Source organism: Panulirus ornatus, chromosome 65 (assembly GCF_036320965.1).
Source record: "Panulirus ornatus isolate Po-2019 chromosome 65, ASM3632096v1, whole genome shotgun sequence".
In the NCBI taxonomy this organism is placed as follows: Eukaryota; Metazoa; Arthropoda; class Malacostraca; order Decapoda; family Palinuridae; genus Panulirus; species Panulirus ornatus.
In genome coordinates this window covers 24139507-24164926 of record NC_092288.1, presented here as the reverse complement: position 1 = coordinate 24164926, position 25420 = coordinate 24139507, and the positions used below count along the sequence as shown (strand labels likewise).

The 25420-nt window shown below is 45.7% G+C and overlaps 2 protein-coding genes across 4 annotated transcripts in view; both read right to left on the bottom strand.

Moving 5' to 3' along the window:
• Window positions 1-19483, bottom strand: part of LOC139746646 (uncharacterized) — a 44704-nt gene extending 25221 nt beyond the window's left edge. Inside the window, exon 1 of one of the 2 annotated variants that reach the window (XM_071658069.1) lies at window positions 19022-19483. In XM_071658069.1, coding sequence (XP_071514170.1) covers window positions 19022-19148 — 127 coding nt within the window. In that variant the 5' untranslated portion in view covers window positions 19149-19483. The remainder of the gene's footprint in view (window positions 1-19021) is intronic. The other variant, XM_071658070.1, reaches the window with a different exon arrangement.
• Window positions 1-25420, bottom strand: part of l(1)G0289 (lethal (1) G0289) — a 523775-nt gene that overhangs the window by 200585 nt on the left and 297770 nt on the right. The gene's annotated exons all lie outside the window — the stretch shown is intronic.

The following is a 25420-nucleotide window of genomic DNA, read 5'->3' as shown; positions in this document are numbered from 1 at the left end:
TAATAAGACATAATAGCCCCAAAGCTAGTTCATCTGATCATAAATAAACCTTACCATATTTTTTCCTAACATTAACTAGGTTTAAGGCCAAATTATGGCAACCAGTTCTAGGCGAGTTGGTGTGACGGTAACTTCTCGAGGTTACAAGAAGAAGTCAGGCGAGGGAGTTGGTTACAATGGATGGACAGAAGCAGGAGATGGGTTGGAGATGGTGGATAGCTAGGGGGTGAAAACTACGAGATAAAACTATAAATGTTTGTAGTACACTGTCAAGGAGATTCAAAAGCTACATGATGGTACATTTCATCGGGAGATGGGACCATATGAGTGTTAACTCTCTCTCCCCTATTCTGTATAAATTGGTAATAAATAAGTAATTATACAGTTTCCGTTAAATAAGAGAAAAATGAGTAGATATAACCTAGATATAAGACGTTGATTATCATTAATTAGTGATGGTTATATTCCATCTACAGTTATCTGGCAAGGATATACCCAAGCTAAAAAGCTTAGAAAGCAAAGCGGAGTTTAGCAGGGGACATATCAAACAGGATCTAAGCAAAGGGAGAAAAGCAAAGAGAGACAGCCAAGCAAGCAAAACAGGGGGAAACAGCCAAGCAAGCAAAACAACGGGAAACACCAAATCAGGCAAGGGGACCAAACAGGCCCCCCCCCCCCACGTCATGGCCTCAGATCTGTCAGCAATATCAAGCGACGGAAATACCACACTGGAAGTAATGTATCCAAATGCAGACGGTCAAGTGGTATTCAAGGATCGAGTCAGGAGGGAGGAAAAAAGGGCAACATACTTGGATTCCACCATCATTTTTCCCCTTTTGAAATCGTCCCTGACAGGGCCATCTCAGATGAAAGGGAAGACAATAGACATAAGGGAGGAAAATATGTTGCAACTAGGATCTATTCAGGCTTCCAGGTATCTATCTATCGACTCCTAAAGGTGGTAAGATGAGATCAAGAGATACAAAAGATGGAGGAAAATTCTACACTTCAGCGAAATAAGGAGAGGAGGAGGTAGCTTAACGGTCAATCCTCGTGTGGTTGATCTTCATACACACAAAAAAACTATGGGAAGCAACAGCCCGTCGCATGCAGTAAGTGTGGTTGATGGATGGTACGACACACGCAGGCAGCTCCAGAAAGCATAGGCCAGAATGATACACCAGTAGACAACATCGCAGTGGACGGCGAGGGATGGTTGAAGACGTGTGGTAGCAGGAAGAGTTAATCATGCGGAAGACTTTGTATTCATTCCAATCTGGCTACAAGAGAAGTGGTCGATAAGCCACTCCAGGTAGGCGATTAGTACCCTATGCTCTGTTGTATGAGGCCACAGTAGCCATGGAACACCAGCTGCTCACAAGTAATGTCATTGGGGACCCGTATAACATCCCCAACATTTGTGAAGTAGCTTTTGAAGCGTTTATAATGTGAGGTGTCGAGGACAGAGTGGAGGATATGGTTACCCCAACATGTCTTGTTATTGTGCGACGGCATGAAGATGCACCGAGACTGAATAGCAAAGACACGAGTGAGAAAGTTGTATTTTGGCACCGTTCAGTTAAAACTAGGTTCCTGCTTCCCCAACCTGTTGCGTTCCACAACACATGACACAGTGAAAGAACGAAATCAGGAGTGACAAGTGGAGGGGAATTAACTTGAAGAATGTAGAGAGAAGTTGTCGTGGGCATGAGAGACCAAGGATGGAAACAGATCAGAGATGAGGAACACAGAAGGTCACAAGAGAGAACCCTGAGGGACACCAGTCTTCATTGGGTAAGAGAGAAAGACTTTGCTCCACCAACGACTACAGCAGGGAAGCTGAAGAAGTGGGACAGACACAGGAAGGAAGTTTAGCAGGTAGAGCCTAATGTCATATCCTGTCAAATACGTTAGATATGTCAAGGACCACAACTGGAGACTCGCAAATGATTGGACTAAAGATGAATTACATAGGAATGAAGATCACTTTGTACCGCAACAGATGCATTAAGCGATCTGAAAGAAGAGAATGAGATTTCAAGTGTCCAGAACTTCAGAGTTGAATTATCAACAATGGTTCCTGCTACGTACACATCACGCCTTCTTGGGCAACAGGATCAAGTAACCTGTGATGACGGGTGAGGTATGATAGTAAACTGGCTGCTGGTGAGGAGCTGTTTGAAATGGTCCTAACGTAAGGTAAACTGGGTCACTGTTGACCGTGAACTCGAGAGTCACTGTGCAGTGTAACAGTGTAATATGAGACCTACCCACTTTGCTACTAATTTGGAGCGATGACGGTGCGAAGTCTCGCTCGGGGCATGACCTGGTGAATGGGGCAACACCCCTGCCCATAACTGGCTAATTGTCGACTTCGATGTGGTCACACGTCTTCGGGTAACCGACGACTTCGATGTCCTCCAGCGTGGAGGCAAAAAATGGTGTAATCTAACAACTGTTTCTCTCTCTATCAAGCGAGTGAGGGTGGGAGGGATTTGCGACTGAAATCAGCCGTTCTCTCTGCCAAGAACCTTGTCTTTGGATGTTCAGCAGTTTAGCAAAATGAACATCTCTGGGACCTGACTTTCACAGCTTCCTGGGTAGTTCGTCTGATGATTACAACGGCTCTTAGTTTACCAGCAGAGGTCCAATGAGCATCAGTATTGAACACCTTTGAGCATTTCCCAACGCGGGTTCATATATGGGATCCCGCATGCCCGCTGGCCAGCCCCCACACACACCTCCCTTGCGAAGAACGAAGCCTCGGTGGACGAACATCACAGAACAGATGATCAGGAGAAACATAAGGTGTTCTCTGCCGCCCAAGATCATGGTGGGACGACGGAGCTTTGATGGGTCATCCTCTCTCTCTCTGTGGCCCTCCAACACTCCCGGAAAGACGTCCCAGACTGAGACAGATTTAGGGCAAGAACAAGCGCGTCCAGGAAGTTGAAGAAAACATATCACGAAGCCAGGAGCGCGTGGAGAAGATCGACCAAAAGGCCGGCGACTGACTGGTCGACACTGGGTCTCCCCGGCAACTGGTGCTGGTGTAGAGAGAACCAGAGTGAGTGAGGGAGGAACTCTTGGTGTAGTATTGTGTGTGGAAGCTGACGAGGCTGTGTGGGAGGGGTGACGAGCGCGCACGCAGGTGGCTCTGTCAACTGGCAATGTTGCGGTGGAGGGAGGGGAGGGAGGGAGGGAGGGAAGGGAGATTTAGCAGTTTATAAACTACTTTAGGATGTGAAACATCTTAAGCTGTGTGATCGTGAACACCTCGGGCGTTGAAGAGGCGTTGAAACGTAGGAAAGACAATGTCTGGATCTATGCAGCACTGGACGAAGTGAAGGCAACGTTGGAGGTATTGGCTGGCAACGCATCTGCTGACGCAGGTGGCCGCGTGCGGGCGAGGCCCGTCTCATTAAGCACATTTCCTCAGCCTCTCTCATCATGGCAGAGGCGCTAGACACCTGGTGAGCTCCGAACTGTTGCTGTGGGTCTGGCGCATCGCTTTCTGGAGCACCAGACTCGGGGAGGAACCTGGTGTTGGGGAAGTCATACCGTCGCTTGCGACCTACTGCCAATGCTTGGTTTGTGGGTCTGTGAGCAGAGGAGGGGTGACTGGTGACCTGGGCGAGGTGTCTGAGGGCAGAGGTGTGACTGGTGACCTGGACGAGGTGGATAAGACCTTGTAGACGCCTGGTGATTACGATGGGCATGGTCGTTTCTGGTAGTTAGCTGGTCCGTGTCAATGACCAGCTCCCTGTAAGCGAGCGGGCTGGATGCCGACCCGTCGATTGCGACACCATATCACCTCGCGAGCAAAGACGCGACACACAATAGTCTACAAACCTAATATCTGAAATAATGGTAAAGTTACACCTCACACAGCGTCATGAACATCTGCCTCTCATCTTTTACCACGTCTCGCCCTTTTTGGCCCCCTAGCACTCACAGGCAAAACCACGACGCCTCTCCAACATCTCGAGGGTTAGGTTCAAGACGTAACCTCCCTCCTCCTCCTCCCTTGATGGAGGGCCCAACCTCACACACTGCGTCGTGACATCTGAAGGACCAGCCCAGCCTGGACGCACACGTCCCTCCGTCATGTAACGCCTTCAGTGACCTTTAGCGATGCAGCGCGTCAACGACTCGGGGTCCATCGAAGTCCTCCAGGCGACCTCCCCCCCGAGTGCTTTTACGGTCTCCTCGTAAGGGCGATGAGTGTGTGTGAGACTCGGGGACTGGTCGACCATCAGTGGTGCTCCCATTGTTGGTCGGGGAAAGACAAGAGTATACCGTTAAGTGGGTTATGCTACTCCCATGTTCTAAATATGAATGACGTCAACTGCGTACGAATGACGTCAACTGCGCTCACAACACGACTAAGCTTTACCCAACAGGTGTGCTCACAACACGACTAAGCTTTACCCAACATGTGCGCTCACAACACGATTAAGCTTTACCCCACATGTGCGCTCACAACACGACTAAGCTTTACCCAACATGTGCGCTCACAACACGACTAAGCTTTACCCAACATGTGCGCTCACAACACGACTAAGCTTTACCCAACAGGTGTGCTCACAACACGACTAAGCTTTACCCAACATGTGCGCTCACAACACGATTAAGCTTTACCCAACATGTGCGCTCACAACACGACAAAGCTTTACCCAATAGGTGCGCTCACAACGGCAAAGCTTTACCCCACAAGTGCTCCGACAACACGCCTAAGCTTTACCCACACGTGCGCTCACAACACGACTAAGCTTTACCCAACAGGTGCGCTCACAACACGACTAAGCTTTACCCCACACGTGCGCTCACAACACGACTAAGCTTTACCCAACAGGTGCGCTCACAACACGACTAAGCTTTACCCAACACGTGCGCTCACAACACGACTAAGCTTTACCCAACAGGTGCGCTCACAACACGACTAAGCTTTACCCACACGTGCGCTCACAACACGACTAAGCTTTACCCAACAGGTGCGCTCACAACACGACTAAGCTTTACCCAACAGGTGCGCTCACAACACGACTAAGCTTTACCCAACAGGTGCGCTCACAACACGACTAAGCTTTACCCAACAGGTGCGCTCACAACACGACTAAGCTTTACCCCACAGGTGCGCTCACAACACGACTAAGCTTTACCCCACAGGGGCGCTCACAACACGACTAAGCTTTACCCAACAAGTGCGCTCACAACACGACTAAGCTTTACCCACACGTGCACTCACAACACGACTAAGCTTTACCCCACAGGGGCGCTCACAACACGACTAAGCTTTACCCACACGTGCGCTCACATCACGACAAAGCTTTACCCAACAAGTGCGCTCACAACACGACTAAGCTTTACCCACACGTGCGCTCACAACACGACTAAGCTTTACCCCACAGGTGCGCTCACAACACGACTAAGCTTTACCCAACATGTGCGCTCACAACACGACTAAGCTTTACCCCACAGGTGCGCTCACAACACGACTAAGCTTTACCCCAAACGTGCGCTCACAACACGACTAAGCTTTACCCCACACGTGCGCTCACAACACGACTAAGCTTTGCACAATGGTCGTACCGGACACTAGCGAACCACATGTTCGGACCACCTCAGTCTGGTCGCATCTAAGTGGACAGAAACCAGCGTCTTGTTGGTCAATAGATGGGGCCTTCAGTCTTACGATAGACACTGATATCCACACGTCTGTATGATAATAAGCTGCAAATATCAGTACATTCAAGATATACACAATTTCTTTTGGTGTCAAAAATGTTTACGCCCAACAGAAAATGGGGTCAGGGCTTTTCTATGGGGGTACAAACAGCCCAATCAATTTCCTTTCCTTCCGTTAAATCCTATATCATCTATCAGTCTGGGGTCATTACGAATGTCTGTATAGAAAAAAAAATATCAGTTTCGGCCACGATATGGGATTTTCACAAGTTTAAACCATTTCGAAAAGTTCTGTACACGTTCGATTCCTTAGAAAAAAAAAGTTCCTATGGCAAGTTCCTAAAGTTTCACTCCGGTAACAACTGGACCTTTTTCACGAGCATGAACAGGACAGGTACCATACGGTGATGACCTTGACCTTAGCTTCCGACCCTTACAGACCACGTCTAAGGCCAGCGTACCATACGCACGGGGACGAGGTCACGCTTTTAAAGGCTTTTAATCATATTCTTCTGACAATGCGTATATTGAGGACCAATGGAATGAACCAAGGGACATAAGGTGGTCAAGGGGGAATGACGGTACGGTATGTGAGGCCTGGATGTGGCGAGGGGGCGCCCTGGTTCCAATTCATTGTACATGAGAGATAGTAAAAGGATGTGAGCATGTAAGGCTATATGCCTAATTCGTCTTTGCCGCGCCTTCTGGAAGGAGGAAAAGTGTGGACGTGTGGAACTCTTGGTTCGATAAGCATACTTGGGATTACGGTAACATCCACTCTTTCTCGGAAACCCCCACATTACAAGAATAGCCAAGTCTGCCTCTTAGAAACTGGGTGTCCTGTTTAGATGTCGAAACTTCTTCTCTTCTGAACATCTGCTCCGTTTATACAAGGGATGGATTCGTCCTTTTAAGTATTGCTCACAGATCTAAGGTGGTTCTAGCTCTGTATCCTTACTTGACAGAGTTGAGTCTAAGCGATCCCACTTATAAACTCTCCCAGGCTAACTTCCAAACTTGACCCCATTACCTTGCGTCACAATGTTGGTTCACTTTCCCTCTTCTGTAGGTATTACTTTGTTTTTTGATCCCGAGAGCTGGCTGCTTGTGTGCCCCCCACCACTAGCTAGACCACACAATACTGGGCAAGCAGCTGCGTCACATGATTACTATGAGGTATTTGGCAACTCAAGGGTGGGCCGTTTTGATAACTGTTTCTTTCCTCACACCTGGACGCTTAGGAAATCTCTACCCTATCATGCCTTTTCCAGTAACCATGGCCTGACCCATCGTAAAAGACAGGCTTTTCACTTTCTACAATATTCATAAACACTTTCCTTTGTTCCTTTTTCACGTTCACAATCCTCGCTTTACCTCAATTAAGATCCGGCCTTGATGTGGACATCTGTCCATGGCTGGAGCCTCCACGGTAATATATACTAAACACTGACGACGGTTTAAGGACTTCGTTACAGAAAATTGTGAGGATCTTTTAGAGGTTATATTCCTCAATGATGAAACGCTGTTCGGTTCATCCGGTGACGGTGGCAGCCGACAACAGCCTTAGTGAGTGAGGAAGGAGAGACATCATCACATGATCACAATGTGGGCTGGTGGGGTACGCCACAGTCGCCGGGGACGCAGTCAACTTCTGGGAACTTAAGTGTCAACTGACTTTTTCCAACCCCCCCTCCTCCTCCTCCCCCCCTTCAGAATGAAGGCATTTAAATGCAATTCGACAAATAATAACTTCAGAAGGCATTTTTTTGGCCACCAAGGCAACCAGACCTTCCAACCTCCTGACTATCAGCTGTGGTTTGCAATGAAAGGCACAGTTTACAAAGGACATTTTTTTTTCTAGTTTTGGATGTAGTAGCGCCGGGAATGAATGAAGGACGGCCTCGTTCATACACATCCGATCTCTGGCTACCAGTATACCGCCGCAGGAGCTTCCTAGCCACAACCTAAACCCACACATCACTTCATGGTTTATCCTCATGCCTTCAGCTCCCCAGGTTCGATCCACTGACAGCACGCTGCCTCACACCTCTCCTCCCTACATAACATATCAATTCCAATTCATTCTGTGTAACACAGGCCTCTTGTCCTCCTGAAAGTTCTGGCCCCGATACCCCACAGCACCCTTCATTTCATCCTTCTATCTTGCTCTCTCCCGCTCCTCCATGCTACTCCCACTTCTGACACAAATCTTCCTCGTCAGTATTTCTCCACTCCTCCTCCCGATACACGTACACAACTTCAGCACACCCTGGTCTGCTCTCTCAATCAGTCGACACCTTTTCTTTTACGTTACCTGAGATGGCACTGGCAACTGAATGTCCTCATTAAGGCCAACTTATTAACGCTACATAATCATATATATATATATATATATATATATATATATATATATATATATATATATATATATATATATATATATATATATAATTCCCTAAGCTAGGTACCCATTCCATCCATCATCCCCTAAGGAACGATGAACACCTAGGTTGACTGTGTACCTAATAGGGAACCTGGTAGGTTCGCGCACTACACCCGTCTCCCACACTCACACCCTCTCTCTCTCTCTCTCTCTCTCTCTCTCTCTCTCTCTCTCTCTCTCTCTCTCTCTCTCTCTCTCTCTCACCAACAGCAACCCACCTCACGCCATCTTCCAGCACAATCAGCCTCGTTCTTCCTCTTGTGCGCAGGGCCTAACCACGCCACACAACCAGGGTTACTGTACGTTCACACGTACGCATACACGAATTTTGAAAGAGGACACTGACCTTACCCTTTCGTCACACGCTTACGAACGGACCCTGGATCAAAGGCACCCCCCCCCCACCCAAAACCCCCAGCCGCATATCTACCCTGTGGTTCACTCGCTGTCACATCCACTGCGAGGTTTAGCTCCCGAGTGTACCCCACTTCCCCCAGGTCCAGCTAGTTCAAACATAAGGCATTTTCTCTCATCTCGCTCCTCCATCCTCATGGCCTTTTCGTTTTCTGTTTTGAATTTTCACTCCTCTTTTCCCCCTTTCACACACTCTCCCAGTCTCTATAGCCAGCTTCTGGAGTTTCATTCTCAAGTTTGCCACCAGACCCACGTCATCTGCAAACAGCAACTGACAGACCACATGTGCCTCCTCCCTTAGCGTTCGACACAATTGGTGGTTCCTATAAGACCCTCGCTTTACCCCCCCCCCCCCCCCCCAGCCTAATGAAATGAGCAGTAACAGCAACATTGCACATCCTTGACGTAGACAAGGCCTTCACCAGGAACCACTCATCCTCATCCCTTCCGACTAGGCCTTCACCTGGAACCACTCATCCTCCTCCCTTCCGACTAGGCCTTCACCTGGAACCACTCATCCTCCTCCCTTCCAACTAGGCCTTCACCTGGAACCACTCATCCTCCTCCCTTCCGACTAGCACACGTGCCTTCCTACTAGCAAGAGAAAACCCCTTCTCAGTCCAATTGGTTACGCTCCCACCTCTCTATATACTCATTCTCTCAACAACAACAACAACACACACACACACACACACACACGGAAAGCAAAAATGGGTATGTTTGAAGGAATAGTAGTTCCAACAATGTTGTATGGTTGCGAGGCGTGGGCTATGGATAGAGTTGTGCGCAGGAGGATGGATGTGCTGGAAATGAGATGTCTGAGGATAATGTGTGGTGTGAGGTGGTTTGATCGAGTAAGTAACGTAAGGGTAAGAGAGATGTGTGGAAATAAAAAGAGCGTGGTTGAGAGAGCAGAAGAGGGTGTTTTGAAATGGTTTGGGCACATGGAGAGAATGAGTGAGGAAAGATTGACCAAGAGGATATATGTGTCGGAGGTGGAGGGAACGAGGAGAAGAGGGAGACCAAATTGGAGGTGGAAAGATGGAGTGAAAAAGATTTTGTGTGATCGGGGCCTGAACATGCAGGAGGGTGAAAGGAGGGCAAGGAATAGAGTGAATTGGAGCGATGTGGTATACAGGGGTTGACGTGCTGTCAGTGGATTGAATCAAGGCATGTGAAGCGTCCGGGGTAAACCATGGAAAGCTGTGTAGGTATGTATATTTGTGTGTGTGGACGTGTGTATGTACATGTGTATGGGGGGGGTTGGGCCATTTCTTTCGTCTGTTTCCTTGCGCTACCTCGCAAACGCGGGAGACAGCGACAAAGTATAAAAAAAAAAAAAAAAAAAAAAAAAATATATATATATATATATATATATATTATCCCTGGGGATAGGGGAGAAAGAATACTTGCCACGTATTCCCTGCGTGTCGCAGAAGGCGACTAAAAGGGGAGGGAGCGGGGGGCTGGAAATCCTCCCCTCTCGTTTTTTTTTTTTTTTCTAATTTTCCAAAAGAAGGAACAGAGAAGGGGGCCAGGTGAGGATATTCCCTCAGAGGCCCAGTCCTCTGTTTTTAACCCTACCTCGCTAACGCGGGAAATGGCGAATAGTATGAAAGAAAGAAAGATATATATAATGAATTATGTGTGTAGTGTAGTGTGCGGGCCTGGGCCAGTAAGGACTGTGTGTGTACATAGACCCGGGTCCTCAAACATACCAGTTCAAGTCGTTCCTGAGTGACGACGTGACAATATGGCAGTATCTGGCAACCTCACCTCACCCAGCCAGCCAGACCCCCGGCGCGCGCGCAGCTCCTCGTGACGTCACGCGCGTCGCGTGACGTCACGTCGTTTCCGTTAGCCGCGCTGAGGTAGAAGCGTCCAGAACAAACCCCCCGTTATCGCTGGCTGGACCACAGGTTATCTTCGCTACGTTAATTTCTGTAGACGTGGTAACCTGTAGTGCGCCGGATGTGAGAGAGAGAGAGAGAGAGAGAGAGAGAGAGAGAGAGAGAGAGAGAGAGAGAGAGACGGAGAGAGAGAGAGAGAGAGCCATCTGGGACGAAGGAGTGAAACTTGATAGCCGATGAAGTGGTGGCTCGGCTCTACCGCAGCCCCCTCCCCCCCCCCCCCGGGCTGGGTTACTAGTAATGGTGGTAACGCGTTACCAACCCCCCCCCCCCCCCAGTGGGTGGGTGGCTGCCTGCCTAACCACCTGAGAGAGAGAGAGAGAGAGAGAGAGAGAGAGAGAGAGAGAGAGAGAGAGAGAGAGAGAGAGAGAGAGAGAGAGAGAAATATCAAGGTTGGAAGATTAAAAAAAGACGAAAAAACAAACAAAAACAAACAAAGGCAACAGAAAACGAGATGCGTCGCTTACAGTAAAACGCCAAAGGTTAACGAAGCGAGACGAAGCCATGAAATACACAACGAAATTACGAACGTGGCGTGACGTCATCTCCTGGTGTGGGGGGGTAGGGGAGGAGGTGGAGGTAAACAATGCGTAGGGCGTAATTCGGGCATACGCCACAGATGGCGCTATACCAACACCACGCACACACACACAAAGAAAACGTCAAGTTTCATACTCTAGACCTTACTCTGTCCAGGTCTGGATGACTTCCGTTTTCTTTCCCTCGTTTATCTGTTTCTCCTCCCCTCCCTCCCTCCGTTTTCTTCCGTTCATCCGGGAAGGAAGGGTAGGGGGGGGGTGGCATATTTCGTGGGGGGGGGGGGTGACATTCCTTGATACAGACAGCCTTCCGGAAGTGGCTGGGGGGGGAGGGGGGGAGCTGGGGGGGGAAGTTGCGTCACGTCCCCCACACAAACAGCTGTGGGTGTGGGTGGGTTACTTGCTGTCCTCATATATATATATATATATATATATATATATATATATATATATATATATATATATATATATATATATATATATATTCTTAAGAGTCCACGGGGGAAATGAAACACGATAAGTTGCCAAGTGCACTTTCGTGTCATAATCACATCATCAGGGGAGACACAAGAGAGAAATATAACAGTCAGTTGATATACATCGAAGAGACGAAGCCAGGACGCCATTTGGTAAACATGTGATTGTCCAAAACATACAACGAGCGTTCATAAACTTATCATTTTACAAATTTTATCAACAATAAAGTTATCTAATTTGTACAGACCATCACTAATATTAAGATTATAATTCCTTGTGTATTTAATAATAGAAGATTCAATGATATATCTCAGTTAAGAACTGGGATGGCGTTACTCCAGTCAATACAATGATCATAGTTTTTAACATGATTAAACAAGGCATTTGATTCTTGTCCCGTTCTTATACTATATTTATGTTGCTTAAGTCTAACAGAAAGATCCTTACCAGTCTGACCAACATAAAACTTATCACAATTCTCTACATGGCACTTTATAGATGCATCCAGGAGAATTTTCTGGTGACTTCCTGATTAAGATATTCATTACAGTATCATTGTTGCTGAAGGCAACATTTACATTACAGGATTTAAGCAACATGGGAAGTAAAGTAACATTATTATTAAAAGGGAGAACTAAAAGATTCTTGGTGTCAATGGGAGGTTTGGGCTCAACATTATAAAATGATTTCTTTGCTAACTTGAGGGATTTATCAATGAAAGATCTAGGGTACTTTAACTTAGATCCAATAGAATATATCTTCTCAAACTCATCATCAATAAACTCTGGACTGCAAATACGTAATGCTCTAAGGAACATAGATTGAAATGATGATAATTTAACTCTGTCATGTTGAGATGAGTAATAATGGATATATGAGCATACATTGGTGGGTTTTCTGTATATGCTAAACTTAAACTTGTTTCCTTGCCTATGGATCATGCAATCTTAAAATGGTAACATACCATTATTTTAATTTTCTACAGTAAATTTGATTGAAGGTACTAAATTGTTAAGTAAGGCGAGAAATATTTGTAAATTTTCATTCGTTGGCCATCTACATACCTAAACCAAATTGCATTAGAAGGTAAGATATCCTTTAGTAATTTTGTTTCAAAAAATTGCGTATAAATATTACATAGTACAGGTGAAAGAGGGTTACCCATTGCCATACCAAATTTCTGAGCATAATAATCTCCATTAAATTGAAATACACAGTCTTTTATACACAATTTTATCAGTTCAATGAAATTAGACTTTGAAACAGGTAAATGAATATCATCCAAGACATTAAATAAATATTCTAAAAGGTCATCAACTGGAACTTTTGATCATTACATTGACTGAAGTAATCTTAATATTAGTGATGGTCTATACAAATTGGATAACTTTATTGTTGATAGAATTTGTAAACAATTCACCTTCTTGTCCATATAAATTTATGAACACTCGTTGTCTGTCTTGGACAATCGCATGTTTATCAAATGGCGTCCTGGCTTCGTCTCTTCGATGTATATCAACTGACTGTTATATTTCTCTCTTGTGTCTCCCCTGATGATGTGATTATCACACGAAAGTGCACTTGGGAACTTATCGTGTCTGATTTTCCCCGTGGACTCATAGGAATATATATATATATATATATATATATATATATATATATATATATATATATATATATATATATATAGTCATCACTACATTTCTTCCCACCAATGACATAGGCTTGGGTTCGAGTTCCAGATAAGGCAATCGGCTCACAGTCAACCTAGCTGTTCATCCCTTGCGGTTAGTCGAGAAACGGATGCCTTAGGGTAAAACTGGGCAGTGTTCTATCTCTCAACCCATTTCCAATCTACTGGAGGGAGAAGGGTGGGGGAGGGGGGTCGGGGGGACGTTGGGGGGGGGGGGGGTTGCTTACAGCCCCCACAGTTCCCCTCCCACACATCCTTAACCCAGACGCCCCGTGCGGTAAGGGGGTGAACACGGCCGCCCACACTTATGTAAAGCACTTCTCACTTTACGCAGTTAAGTTGACGCGTTAAGTGGCAGCAACGCCTCAGTCCACACCAGCTCTGAGCCAACCCCCCCCCCTCTATCACCTCCAGGGACATCCCCGTCCCTCACCCACTCCCCCATACCTTCCTATCCAACCCCCACTATCCCTAGTCACCCATCCATGCTACTGTGGCAAATGTCTCTGCACAAAGTGGACAACCACACCACGTCTTCTCGTCTCATTCCATCTCCACCTTCATATCTCCGACCAGGTGATATGCACATGATCCATTTCTATTGCCTCTCTCTCTCTCTCTCTCTCTCTCTCTCTCTCTCTATATATATATATATATATATATATATATATATATATATATATATATATATATATATATATATATATATTCCTGTTTTGTCTTGACCTTCCAGTTAAAACTTGGTTTAACATGTATGCATCCGGGGTTCGCATCCATACATATATATATATATATATATATATATATATATATATATATATATATATATATATATATATATATATATATATCCCTGGGGATAGTGGAGAAAGAATACTTCCCACGCATTCCTCACGTGTCGTAGAAGGCGACTAAAGGGAACGGGAGCGGGGGGGATAGAAACCCTCCCCTCCTTGTATTTTAACTTTCTAAAAGAGGAAACAGAAGAAAGACTCATGCGGGGAGTGCTCATCTTCCTCGAAGGCTCACATTGGGGTGTCTAAATGTGTGTGGATGTAACCAAGATGAGAAAAAAGGAGAGATAGGTAGTATGTTTGAGGAAAGGAACCTGGATGTTTTGGCTCTGAGTGAAACGAAGCTCAAGGGTAAAGGGGAAGAGTGGTTTGGGAATGTCTTGGGAGTAAAGTCAGTAGGTGGTGAGAGGACAAGAGCAAGGGAAGGAGTAGCAATACTCCTGAAACAGGAGTTGTGGGAGTATGTGATAGACTGTACGAAAGTAAATTCTCGATTAATATGGGTAAAACTGAAAGTTGATGGAGAGAGATGGGTGATTATTGGTGCATATGCACCTGGGCATGAGAAGAAAGATCATGAGAGGCAAGTGTTTTGGGAGCAGCTGAATGAGTGTGTTAGTAGTTTTGATGCAAGAGACCGGGTTATAGTGATGGGTGATTTGAATGCAAAGGTGAGTAATGTGGCAGTTGAGGGAATAATTGGAGAGAGATACATAAGTATACGTATGTAAGTAGGAGAGATGGCCAGAGAGCGTTATTGGATTACGTGTTAATTGATAGGCGCGCGAAAGAGAGACTTTTGGATGTTAATGTGCTGAGAGGTGCAACTGGAAGGATGTCTGATCATTATCTTGTGGAGGCGAAGGTGAAGATTTGTAGAGGTTTTCAGAAAAGAAGAGAGAATGTTGGGGTGAAGAGAGTGGTGAGGGTAAGTGAGCTTGGGAAGGAGACTTGTGTGAGGAAGTACTAGGAGAGACTGAATGCAGAATGGAAAAAGGTGAGAACAAAGGAGGTAAGGGGAGTGGGGGAGGAATGGGATGTATTTAGGGAAGCAGTGATGGCTTGCGCAAAAGATGCTTGTGGCATGAGAAGCGTGGGAGGTGGGCAGATTAGAAAGGGTAGTGAGTGGTGGGATGAAGAAGTAAGATTATTAGTGAAAGAGAAGAGAGGCATTTGGGCGATTTTTGCAGGGAAATAGTGCAAATGACTGGGAGATGTATAAAAGAAAGAGGCAGGAGGTCAAGAGAAAGGTGCAAGATGTGAAAAAGAGGGCAAATGAGAGTTGGGGTGAGAGAGGATCATTAAATTTTAGGGAGAATAAAAAGATGTTTTGGAAGGAGGTAAATAAAGTGCGTAAGACAAGGGAACAAATGGGAACATCAGTGAAGGGGGCTAATGGTGAGGTAATAACAAGTAGTGGTGATGTAGAAGGAGATGGAGTGAGTATTTTGAAGGTTTGCTGAATGTGTTTGATGATAGAGTGGCAGATATAGGGTGTTTTAGTCGAGGTGGTGTGCGAAGTGAGAGGGTTCGGGAGAATGATTTGGTAAACAGAGAAGAGGTAGTGAAAGCTTTGCGGAAGATGAAAGCCAGCAAGGCGACGGGTTTGGATGGTACTGCAGCGGAATTTATTAAAAAACGGGGTGACTGTGTTGTTGACTGGTTGGTAAGGTTATTATATGTATGTATGGCTCATGGTGAAGAGAGATGTGTGGTAATAAAAAGAGTGTAGTTGAGAGAGCAGAAGAGGGTGTCTTGAAATGGTATGGTCACATGGAGAGAATGAGTGAGGAAAGATTGACCAAGAGGATATATGTGTCAGAGGTGGAGGGAACGAGGAGAAGTGGGAGACCAAATTGGAGGTGGAAACATGGAGTGAAAAAGATTTTCAGCGATCGGGGCCTGAACATGCAGGAGGGTGAAAGGCGTGCAGGGAATAGAGTGAATTGGAACGATGTGGTATACCGGGGTCGACTTGCTGTCAATAGATAGAACCAGGGCATGTGGAGCATCTGGGTAAACCATGGAATGCTTTTTGGGGCCTGGATGTGGAAAGGGAGCTGTGGTTTCGGTGCATTATCACATGACAGCTAGAGACTGAGTGTGAACGAATGTGGCCTTTGATGTCTTTTCCTAGCGCTACCTGGAGCGCATGCGGGGAGAAGGGGTTATCATTTCATTTCAAAACTCTTGCATTCACCTCCCTAACAACCCCATCCATAAACAAATTAAACAACCATGAAGACATCACACACCCCTGCCGCAAACCTACATTCAATGAGAACCAATCACTCTCCTCTCTTCCTACACGTACACATGCCTTACATCCTCGATAGAAACTTTTCACTGCTTCTAACAACTTGCCTCACACACCATATATTCTTAATACCTTCCACAGAGCATCTCTATCAACTCTATCATATGCCTTCTCCAGATCCATAAATGCTACATACAAATCCATTTGCTTTTCTAAGTATTTCTCACATACATTCTTCAAAGCAAACACCTGATCCACACATCCTCTACCACTTCTGAAACCACACTGCTCTTCCCCAATCTGATGCTCTGTACATGCCTTCACCCTCTCAATCAATACCCTCCCATATAATTTACCAGGAATACTCAACAAACTTATACCTCTGTAATTTGAGCACTCACTCTTATCCCCTTTGCCTTTGTACAATGGCACTATGCACGCATTCCGCCAATCCTCAGGCACCTCACCATGAGTCATACATACATTAAATATCCTTACCAACCAGTCAACAACACAGATATATATATATATATATATATATATATATATATATATATATATATATATATATATATATATATATATATTTTTTTTTTTTTTTTTCATACTATTCGCCATTTCCCGCGATAGCGAGGTAGCGTTAAGAACAGAGGACTGGGCCTTTGAGGGAATATCCTCACCTGGCCCCCTTCTCTGTTCCTTCTTTGGAAAAATTAAAAAAAAAAAAAAGAGAGGGGAGGATTTCCAGCCCCCCGCTCCCTTCCCTTTTAGTAGCCTTCTACGACACGCAGGGAATACGTGGGAAGTATTCTTTCTCCCCTATCCCCAGGGATAATATATATATATATATATATATATATATATATATATATATATATATATATATATATATATATACAGTCATCAAATCGCTTGGAGTGGAAGGCTTGAAAGATCAGCATTGTATACAGCAGGGGGGGGGGGGGGCTGGTCTCCCTTTCCCCATATTACCATGTCCCATTCTGGTCACCAAACCTGATGAAAAAACAAAAAAAAAAAAAAAAAAGAAAAACGAACGAATTCAAAGAAGTGCACCCAAACTGACAACCCCCGCCCCGCTTCCCCCTGACTCACTCAAGATATAAGTACAGTAAAGCATGAGATAGACAGACCCATTCAAAATATGTCGAAATTTCTCCTCACTAGGTATGGGGACTGGCACATGACCAGCAAAGGTGGTATGGAGATGTTAAAATATTGGCAATTTGGACAAAAAGTTTTGACAAGCGTAGGACACTTATCTTAAGTCACCTATAAGTGTTGTAAATACGGCAGAGACAACTATTTCACTGGCGATTGTTATGAATGTGATCAATTGAGTCTGATAAAGTAATATTTTCACAGTCTAGCCCGTGTTAGCTCCTTGAGACACTGGCAGGAGGAGGGACTTTCCGTTCAAACTTTCCTATAAAACACCATTGCCACCATCCCTGTTTGGGCGAGGTGGGTGTGTGGGGGAGATGTCTTCTGCGTTTTCTTTCCTGTTTCATCGACAATTGAGGATACACAGACGATAGTTTCGTCATGGACCATCAGGTCTTCCTGCCACCTGTCCTTCCCTATACATTACTCAAGGGTCGTACCGTCGTGGTCAAGGGTCGTACCGTCGTGCTCAAGGGTCGTACCATCGTGCTAAAGGGTCGTACCGTCGTGCTAAAGGGTCGTACCGTCGTGCTCAAGGGTCGTACCGTCGTGCTCAAGGGTCGTACCATCGTGCTCAAGGGTCGTACCATCGTGCTCAAGGGTCGTACCGTCGTGCTGAAGGATCGTACCATCGTGCTCAAGGGTCGTACCATCGTGCTCAAGGGTCGTACCGTCGTGCTCAAGGGTCGTACCATCGTGCTCAAGGGTCGTACCGTCGTGCTAAAGGGTCGTACCGTCGTGCTCAACGGTCATACCGTCGTGCTCAAGGATCGTACCGTCGAGCTCAAGGATCGTACCGTCGCGCTCAAGGATCGTACCGTCGAGCTCAAGGGTCGTACCGTCGCGCTCAAGGATCGTACCAACGTGCTCAAGGATCGTACCGTCGTGCTCAAGGGTCGAACCGTCGTGCTGAAGGATCGTACCATCGTGCTCAAGGGTCGTACCATCGTGCTCAAGGGTCGTACCGTCGTGCTCAAGGGTCGTACCATCGTGCTCAAGGGTCGTACCGTCGTGCTAAAGGGTCGTACCGTCGTGCTCAACGGTCATACCGTCGTGCTCAAGGATCGTACCGTCGAGCTCAAGGATCGTACCGTCGCGCTCAAGGATCGTACCGTCGAGCTCAAGGGTCGTACCGTCGCGCTCAAGGATCGTACCGTCGTGCTCAAGGGTCGAACCGTCGTGCTCAAGGGTCATACCGTCGTGCTCAAGGGTCGAACCGTCGTGCTCAAGGGTCGAACCGACGTGCTCAAGGGTCGAACCGACGTGCTCAAGGGTCGTACCATCGTGCTCAAGGGCCGTACCATCTTCCAAGGTGAACTAATTGCCTCGTGGGGATCGAACACCAGACCCCCACCATGCTCTCTACCTTCCCATGCAAGTCAGCTGTGAACTACCGCGTGAGCTAACCAGTCATGCATTAGCCCAGGGAAGGGCAGACGACCATACAAGAAGAGACATGCAGTGTATGCATGCGAAGCTAAGGTACATGGCGAGACAAGCAAGCGGTCATGCAAGGCATACATCCTTCCATTTATAATCGCTCTACATCCCTGGGTCATTTATCATTCCCATAATGATAATTTTTGACGATAAACAGGAGAAATAACCAGGGCGCCTGCCTTACCTGACGTAATGGTCCAGGGATGAACCACTTGGTCGTCGGCGGACGCAACAGTAGCACCCAGGAGCAGCGCCGCCAACAGTGGCGCCCACAGGCACAAGGGCGAGGTAGCGAGGTTCCCATACATCATCGACGCCCTTAGGAGAAGCCCTTGCGGACGCCCTTCCCTCTACCACGACTGGCCAATCAAAGGTATATTGACCAGACACTTCACCAGGGTAAGATCAATCCTCTTTCTTTTTTTCCAACTATTTAATCACCTGTTACAACCTCTTCCAATCCACGCACGACTAAAATATATATCTATCTTTATCTAAACACTTTCAGAAGGCGAGATAATGGAGAAATGACGAGAGATAATGTGGTGTAAAGCGTGGGGGGGGGGGGGGGGAGGTGGAGGAGGAGGAGGAGTGGAGGCTGAGCGGAGCGCGTAGGTGTTGCCACACTGGCTGTCGGCAACACACTGCCCTCCTCAGCCACTTACCCTGGGGGAGTACGTGGTGGTGGGGGGGAGGAGGACCCCCCCCATCCACCACCTTACGTCAACCTTCACTAAAACAACGAAATAAGGAAATGTATGATGGCTATTACGTGTATATGGTCACACACACAACACACGCCACCGGATATGTTTTCCACATACATGTATGGTTGCGCATTTTGACGGAAATCATTTATATATATCTATTCATTTTTTTTTTCATACGATTCGCCATTTCCCGCATTTGCGAGGTAGCGTTAAGAACAGAGGACTGGGCCTTAGAGGGAAAATCCTCACCTGGCCCCCTTCTCTGTTCCTTCTTTTGGAAAATTAAAAAAAAAACGAGAGGGGAGGATTTCCAGCCACCCGCTCCCTCCCCTTTTAGTCGCCTTCTACGACACGCAGGGAATACGTGGGAAGTATTCTTTCTCCCCTATCCCCAGGGATAATATTTATTCATATATATATTTATTATACTTTGTCGCTGTCTCCCGCGCTAGCGACGTAGCGCAAGGAAACAGACGAAAGAATGGCCCAACCCGCCCACATACACATGTATATACATACACGTCCACACACACACACATATGCATACTTATACATCTCAACGTATACATATATATACACACAGACATATACATATATACACATGTACATAATTCATAGTCTGCCCTTATTCATTCCCATCGCCACCCCGCCACATAATAAATAAATAAACAAATAAATAAATAAATAAATATATGAATATATATAATTTTTTTTTCTTTATACATATTCGCCATTTCCCGCGGTAGCGAGGTAGCGTTAAGAGCACAGGACTGAACCTTGGAGGTAATATTCTCACATGGAGAGAATGAGTGAGGAAAGATTGACCAAGAGGATATATGTGTCAGAGGTGGAGGGAACGAGGAGAAGTGGGAGACCAAATTGGAAGTGGAAAGATGGAGTGAAAAGGATTCTAAGTGATCGGTGCCTGAACATGCAGGAGGGTGAAAGGCGTGAAAGGAATAGAGTGAATTGGAACGATGTGGTATACCGGGGTCGACGCGCTGTCAATGGATTGAACCAGGGCATGTGAAGCGTCTGGGGTAAACCATGGAAAGTTTTGCGGGGCCTGGATGTGGAAAGTGAGCTGTTTTCGGTGCATTACACATGACAGCTAGAGACTGAGTGTGAACGAATGGTGCCTTTGTGTCTTTTCCTCGTGGGTGAAGGCAGCAAGTATGAACATGTACATTTGTATATATATATATATATATATGTATGTATGTATACGTTGAAATGTATAGGTATGTATATGTGCGTGTGTGCCTAGGCGTTCATGTATACACATGTGTATGGGTTGGGCCATTCTTTCGTCTGTTTCTTTGCGCTAACTCGCTAACGCGGGAGACGGCAATTAAGTATAAAAAAAAAAATCATATATATATATATATATATATATATATATATATATATATTTTTTTTTTTTTTTTTTTTTTTTTTTTTTATACTTTGTCGCTGTCTCCCGCGTTTGCGAGGTAGCGCAAGGAAACAGACGAAAGAAATGGCCCCACCCCCCCCCCCCCCATACACATGTACATACACACGTCCACACACGCAAATATACATACCTACACAGCTTTCCATGGTTTACCCCAGACGCTTCACATGCCTTGATTCACTCCACTGACAGCACGTCAACCCCTGTATACCACATCGCTCCAATTCACTCTATTCCTTGCCCTCCTTACACCCTCCTGCATGTTCAGGCCCCGATCACACAAAATCTTTTTCACTCCATATATATACATAGGGACGTAACATAAGGACTGATCGCTTCCACTGATCACCACAGAACACATATTTACATATATTTACATATTATTATCCCACTTCAATCCCATGAGAAAATATACAAAATAATTGTATGTGTAAATTCACACACTCGTATACGAGGCAGTTTCCTGTCAGCTATGTTATGGAATATATAAATTATTGATAATTCATAAATGGTCGCGCCCAAATTTATGTTATGGAATATAATAATTATTGATAATTTATATATGGTCACGCCCATGTCTTATAATTCACGTATACAATTAACAGTGGGAGATCTTGGCCAATATTAATGACTTCCTTCAATATCTAATAATTAATAAGCAAATAAGGAGTTTCTCAAGCTTTTCATTACTGTCGTAGGAGAGTATATATATATATATATATATATATATATATATATATATATATATATATATATATATATATATATATATTCGAGCAGGATCCTTGGTCTATTACAAGCATGACAAAATATTTCTACTTGTCCAAGTCATGTGTACCTCCTGTCGTAACGCTGTGCTCTAACACATCACGACTGTAACGCCCTGGCGTGTGTGTGTTACATATAAAACTTGCGTTACAGACAGACAGGATCATGGAAGGGTATGACCTTCCCCTTCCCAGTCCAGCCAGGCACTGACCAAGCGCCATCTTCCGAGGCATCGAGTCATGACCAACATGTCGCACACGAGGGAGAGCAACGCGCCTGCTTGTGGTGTTGAATGACGTCTGGCCTCGTCGTCTTGCTCTCGTGTCTTTAAGTGGAATTCGATCGTACATCTCATGGCGGGGAATGACCTTAAATCAGCCAGCGGCTGGGAAGATATAGCGTGAGGAGTTTTCGTACGGCAGGCAGCGGGGAGGCACCTCCAGGCAACATGGCGGACAGGAAACGCTGACACAAACATTTTTTTTTTTTATTTTTTTTAGAAAAACGGAAACAGACGGCGTTGACGCACGCCTACGAACTAGACAAACACGAAACTTAATTTTTGAGGACATTATCACGTGATATTAGCGACGTCTACGTCACAGGAGACGCAGAGACTCGCTAAAATAAGTAGCGTATTTACCTAACGTAACTTTGGGGTTATTACAACCTGCACTTTAACGCCATAATTACGAAATAAATAAATAAATAGATAAATAAAATGTGTATAACGGGGAAAAGGAATTATCATCATTATCATGAGACTTGTATAATGATTAAGACGAGTTTGTGTACATGAACTAGGCGTAACCCATGTGGCCAACACCAGGGTTGGTTACAACCCGTGTGGCCAACACCAGGGTTGGTTACAACCCATGTGGCCAACACCAGGGTTGGTTACAACCCGTGTGGCCAACACCAGGGTTGGTTACAACCCGTGTGGCCAACACCAGGGTTGGTTACAACCCGTGTGGCCAACACCAGGGTTGGTTACAACCCGTGTGGCCAACACCAGGGTTGGTTACAACCCGTGTGGCCAACACCAGGGTTGGTTACAACCCGTGTGGCCAACACCAGGGTTGGTTACAACCCGTGTGGCCAACACCAGGGTTGGTTACAACCAGTGTGGCCAACACCAGGGTTGGTTACAACCCATGTGGCCAACACCAGGGTTGGTTACAACCCGTGTGGCCAACACCAGGGTTGGTTACAACCCGTGTGGCCAACACCAGGGTTGGTTATAACCCATGTGGCCAACACCTGGGTTGGTTACAACCCGTGTGGCCAACACCAGGGTTGGTTACAACCCGTGTGGCCATTATGAATGGCATTAACACGTAATGGGGACCTGGCCACGGGGAAAAGTGGGTGAAAACAGGTACAAAGACGTCCATATATTGCTCAGTTGGCGTATAATAACTGGCGTATAATAACTGGCGTATAATAACTGGCGTATAATAACTGGATATGATAACTGGCGTATAATAACTGGCGTATAATAACTGGCGTATAATAACTGGCGTATAATAACTGGCGTATAATAACTGGCGTATAATAACTGGCGTATAATAACTGGCATATAATAACTGGCGTATAATAACTGGCGTATAATAACTGGATATGATAACTGGATATGATAAATGACATTTGAAACCACCCATTTCAAGGGGGGGGGGGGGGGGGGGACTGGTGCTCCAGGGCGCCATTCCAACCATCACACACACACACACACACACATACACACACACACACACACACACACACACACATACACACACACACACACACACACACACACACATACACACACACACACACACACACACACATACACACACACACACACACACACACACACACACACACACACAGACACACACACACACACACACACACACACACACACACACACACACATACACACACACACACACACACACACACATACACACACACACACATACACACACACACACACACACACACATACACACACACACACACACACACACACACACACACATACACACACACACACACACACACACACACACACACACACACACACACACACACACACACACACACACACACACACACACACACACACACACACACACACACACACACACACACACACACACACACACACACACACACACACACACACACACACACACACACACACACACACACACACACAGCTGCATCTACAAAGAAAATAATACATATTACGAAGCTGGGGTGGGGTGGGGGGATATATATATATATATATATATATATATATATATATATATATATATATATATATATATATATATATATATATATATATTTTATACTTTGTCGCTGTCTCCCGCGTTTGCGAGGTAGCGCAAGGAAACAGACGAAAGAAATGGCCCAACACACCCCCATACACATGTATATACATACGTCCACACACGCAAATATACATACCTACACAGCTTTCCATGGTTTACCCCAGACGCTTCATATGCCTTGATTCAATCCACTGACAGCACGTCAACCCCGGTATACCACATCGCTCCAATTCACTCTATTCCTTGCCCTCCTTTCACCCTCCTGCATGTTCAGGCCCCGATCACACAAAATCTTTTTCACTCCATCTTTCCACCTCCAATTTGGTCTCCCTCTTCTCTCGTCCCTCCACCTCCGACACATATATCCTCTTGGTCAATCTTTCCTCACTCATCCTCTCCATGTGCCCAAACCACTTCAAAACACCCTCTTCTGCTCTCTCAACCACGCTCTTTTTATTTCCACACATCTCTCTTACCCTTACGTTACTCACTCGATCAAACCACCTCACACCACACATTGTCCTCAAACATCTCATTTCCAGCACATCCATCCTCCTGCGCACAACTCTATCCATAGCCCACGCCTCGCAACCATACAACATTGTTGGAACCACTATTCCTTCAAACATACCCATTTTTGCTTTCCGAGATAATGTTCTCGACTTCCACACATTCTTCAAGGCTCCCAGGATTTTCGCCCCCTCCCCCACCCTATGATCCACTTCCGCTTCCATGTTTCCATCCGCTGCCAGATCCACTCCCAGATATCTAAAACACTTTACTTCCTCCAGTTTTTCTCCATTCAAACTTACCTCCCAATTGACTTGACCCTCAACCCTACTGTACCTAATTACCTTGCTCTTATTCACATTTACTCTTAACTTTCTTCTTTCACAAACTTTACCAAACTTAGTCACCAGCTTCTGCAGTTTCTCACATGAATCAGCCACCAGCGCTGTATCATCAGCGAACAACAACTGACTCACTTCCCAAGCTCTCTCATCCCCAACAGACTTCATACTTGCCCCTCTTTCCAAAACTCTTGCATTCACCTCCCTAACCACCCCATCCATAAACAAATCAAACAACCATGGAGACATCACACACCCCTGCCGCAAACCTACATTCAATGAGAACCAATCACTTTCCTCTCTTCCTACACGTACACATGCCTTACATCCTCGATAAAAACTTTTCACAGCTTCTAACAACTTGCCTCCCACACCATATATTCTTAATACCTTCCACAGAGCATCTCTATCAACTCTATCATATGCCTTCTCCAGATCCATAAATGCTACATACAAATCCATTTGCTTTTCTAAGTATTTCTCACATACATTCTTCAA